Source organism: Silurus meridionalis, chromosome 18 (assembly GCF_014805685.1).
Source record: "Silurus meridionalis isolate SWU-2019-XX chromosome 18, ASM1480568v1, whole genome shotgun sequence".
Taxonomy (NCBI): Eukaryota; Metazoa; Chordata; class Actinopteri; order Siluriformes; family Siluridae; genus Silurus; species Silurus meridionalis.
Window position 1 is genome coordinate 28,005,521 of NC_060901.1, and position 3,317 is coordinate 28,008,837.

A 3,317-nucleotide genomic window follows, 5' to 3' on the forward strand; every position below is an offset into this window, starting at 1 on the left:
TGTGTGTGTTTCTGATATCTGTGGGTTCTCCATTCAGGGAGTTCATCTCTGGGACCTGCAGGACCGTGTGCTGGTGAGGAAGTATCAGGGAGTGACGCAGGGCTTCTACACCATCCACTCCTGCTTCGGAGGCCATAACGAGGACTTTATCGCCAGCGGCAGTGAAGGTACGCATGCCATGGAGCTCCTGGACCACACTCCTGGACCTAGAGAAGATCAGGAGCAGTCTGCTGGCAGATTTTAGCTCCGCCTCCTGACCGTGTAGTTTTATTCTTAAAACGCAACAATGTAGAAGTGGGGGTGTGGCCTGAAGTAACTCCTCCTCACAACAAACTTGGGCTTGACCACACCCCCAATTCCACTTCCAAGGAAATCAAAATTATTATTATGAGTTGCTCACTGCTTTGTGTGTGTGTGTGTGTGTGTGTGTGTGTGTGTGTGTGTGTGTCTCAGATCACAAGGTGTATATTTGGCACAAGCGCAGTGAGCTGCCCATAGCTGAGCTGACGGGACACACTCGCACTGTGAACTGTGTGAGCTGGAACCCGTGTGTGCCGAGTCTCATGGCCAGCGCTTCAGACGACGGCACCGTTCGAGTCTGGGGCCCCGCCCCCTTCCTCCACACACAGGAAGTGGACACTTTCAATGGTAATGTCTATCTGTCTGTCTCGCTGTCTGTCTAGCTCTGTCTTTCTGTCTCGCTCTGTCTCACTGTCTGTCTCACTGTTTGTCTTGCTCACTCACTCTCTCTCCCTCTCTCCCTGTCTCACTGTCTGTCTTGCTCACTCACTCGCTCTCTCGCTCTCTCTCTCTCTCTCTCTGTCTCTGTCTCACTGTCTGTCTCCCTTTGTCTCTCCACAGAGACCTGCAGTAACATGGACAGTTGATGAAGACGTCTATTTCGGAGAACAATCAGAAATATATAAAGAAGCAAATCCACATCAAGAGCAAACAGAACAGACAATACAGAGTATCAACTTGCGCCAGCGTGTGTGTGTGTGTGTGTGTGTGTGTGTGTGTGTGTGTGTGTGTGTGTGTGTGTGTATGAGAGAGAGTGTGTAAGTGTGCGGGAACGCAAAAGCGTCACGGTGACTAAAGCCGTCTCCATGGCAACCCAACAAACGTGGTGAATGTCATTAGGAAACAGTAGATCGAGGGATGAAGGGGTGGGAAAAAAAGGTCTCACTTTCTCTTCACTCGTTCATCACACACAGTAACTGTTCTTCAGTTCTCTTTACTAAACCGAGTTTATCTGTTCCCTTCACTCTTTCATCCCATCATCCCTCCCTCCCTCTATCCTTCCTTTCCCTGATACCCTCAGTCATTACAGGGTCAAGGCTCGTGACGAGTGTGTGAGTGTGTGAGTGAGTGTGTGTGTGTGAGTGTGTGAGTGTGAGTGTGTGAGAGTGTGTGTGAGTGTGTGTGTGAGAGTGTGTGTGAGAGTGTGTGTGAGAGTGTGTGTGAGAGTGTGTGTGAGAGTGTGTGTGAGAGTGTGTGAGTGTGTGTGTGAGTGTGTGTGTGAGTGTGTGAGGAAAAGTTTTAATTGGAGCCCCGCTGTGACCTTCATCTGTGGAACAAAAAAAGGGGCAAATTTTTGTAATGAATTGTTTTAAAAAATAAAAAGGAGGGCTGTTTTTCTTTCTTTCTTCTTTTTCCTCCCCCCTTTTCTTTCTTTTCTCTTTGGGCTGAAAATCTGAAGTGTGTAAAGAAGGAGTGGAGATAATGCGTCACTATCCCATCAGGGGGGCGTGGCCAAGGCTGTGATGTCATCACAGCACGCGTTCTTCAACGAGCGCTCATCAGTGTTCCGCTAGCCAGCCAACCGGTAATCAGCTAACGGTTTGCTTTGCTAACATTCTCCAGTGTTTACTTGTCGTGCTAGCTAACTCGCTAACTAGCCGTGAGCTAGCATTAAACAAAGCGCTACCTGCTTTTCAACAATGAATCCGTTTCATTCGGGCGTGAGAATAAGACTGCTGTGTGGGTAATCCTGTGAATAATCTCAGCCAATCAGCAAAAGGGGGTGGGACCACTACAATCACCACACTGGTTTCTGATTGGACCGTAGCACTTCTTGTGTACTAAACAAGTCTGCACTGATGATCTCATACAAATATATATAAATAAATATATAAATATAAAATAAATTATGCACCAAATTTGACATTCGAGTCAAATGGCTCCGCCCCTTAAGTCTCTATAAAGTGGTTCCAAGAACTCTCACTTGCACCAATCTATGCACCAAAGCCCCGCCCCAAAATAATTCAGCCATGCCTGTTTAAAATAAGCCACACCCTTCTATACAGTCTTAAATTTATAGACAAATCTATTTATGACCTATGCAACAAAGCTCCGCCCCAAATTTTACCCAAAGCTCCACCCTCTTTCTGGGAACTTGCACGGCTCGGCCCCGCCCACTCGTATGAGAAGCAGTTCCTTGTTTATGACCTATGCAGCCATGCTCTGCCCCCTGAAAAAGGCATTTCACAGGAAAGCCCCGCCTCTTTGGGAGTGTAAAAGGGGAACTTATAATTTTGCACTACATTTTCAATCTGCCATGAGCGCTGGAGACGTGGACATGAGTGTGTGTGTGTGTGTGTGTGTGTGTGTGTGTGTGTGTGTGTGTGTGTGTGTGTGTGTGTGTCTCGCTGTGTTCACCCGGAGACACCAGGCACTACAGGCTTTCAATCCGCCATCGTTTGTGCTTCAATTCCCCTTTTTACTGTGGACTGAGAGTAAAGACTTTTCTGTTTTTATTACATTTTTGGTTACTTCTTTGGGCTTATGGTCATGTTTTCTTTCCCTTTTCATTGTTTATTTTCTTCTCACTTCCTTTATCCCTGTATTATCACATTAAACTCTACCCAGCCGAAGCGTCTCCTCCTCCTTCATTATCATTTATCATCCACATGCAGCATCTTCTCTCGCTGTTCTCCTCCTTCACCACACTGTTTGATTACTGGATGATCTGTAAGCACTGTGCGGTGCGGTGCGGCGAGACGAGGTTCTGTGTCGGGGTCTGGTGTGGCGATCGTCCTGTATGTGCCATTCAGAAATAAAAACGCTGAGGTTTTGTACTCGCAACAGTTTTATAGCCTGGACACGAGGAGACGGTTCTCCTGTTTGTTTTGTTTTTTTTCTTTACTAAAGAGTATGAATGGGATTTGATAAAGAGGTGTTTTTACTGGGTGTAAGCCACGCCCATTTTACTTTAGCCCCTCCCATAGTGAAGAGATCCTTTGGGTCAAGTTTTCGTTATCAACGATCTCATCGTTTACTTCAGATAAGCTGCTACTTTAAACCCCACCCACATTACA

General features: G+C 46.7%; 1 protein-coding gene across 1 annotated transcript in view; it reads left to right on the top strand.

Annotated features, from left to right (window-relative positions):
* wdr26b (WD repeat domain 26b) overlaps positions 1-982 on the top strand; it is a 6,984-nt gene extending 6,002 nt beyond the window's left edge. The window contains 3 exon segments of the mRNA XM_046874022.1: positions 38-167; positions 454-648; positions 862-982. Coding sequence (XP_046729978.1) covers positions 38-167; positions 454-648; positions 862-887 — 351 coding nt within the window. The 3' untranslated portion in view covers positions 888-982.
* Positions 983-3,317: the final 2,335 nt, after the last annotated feature.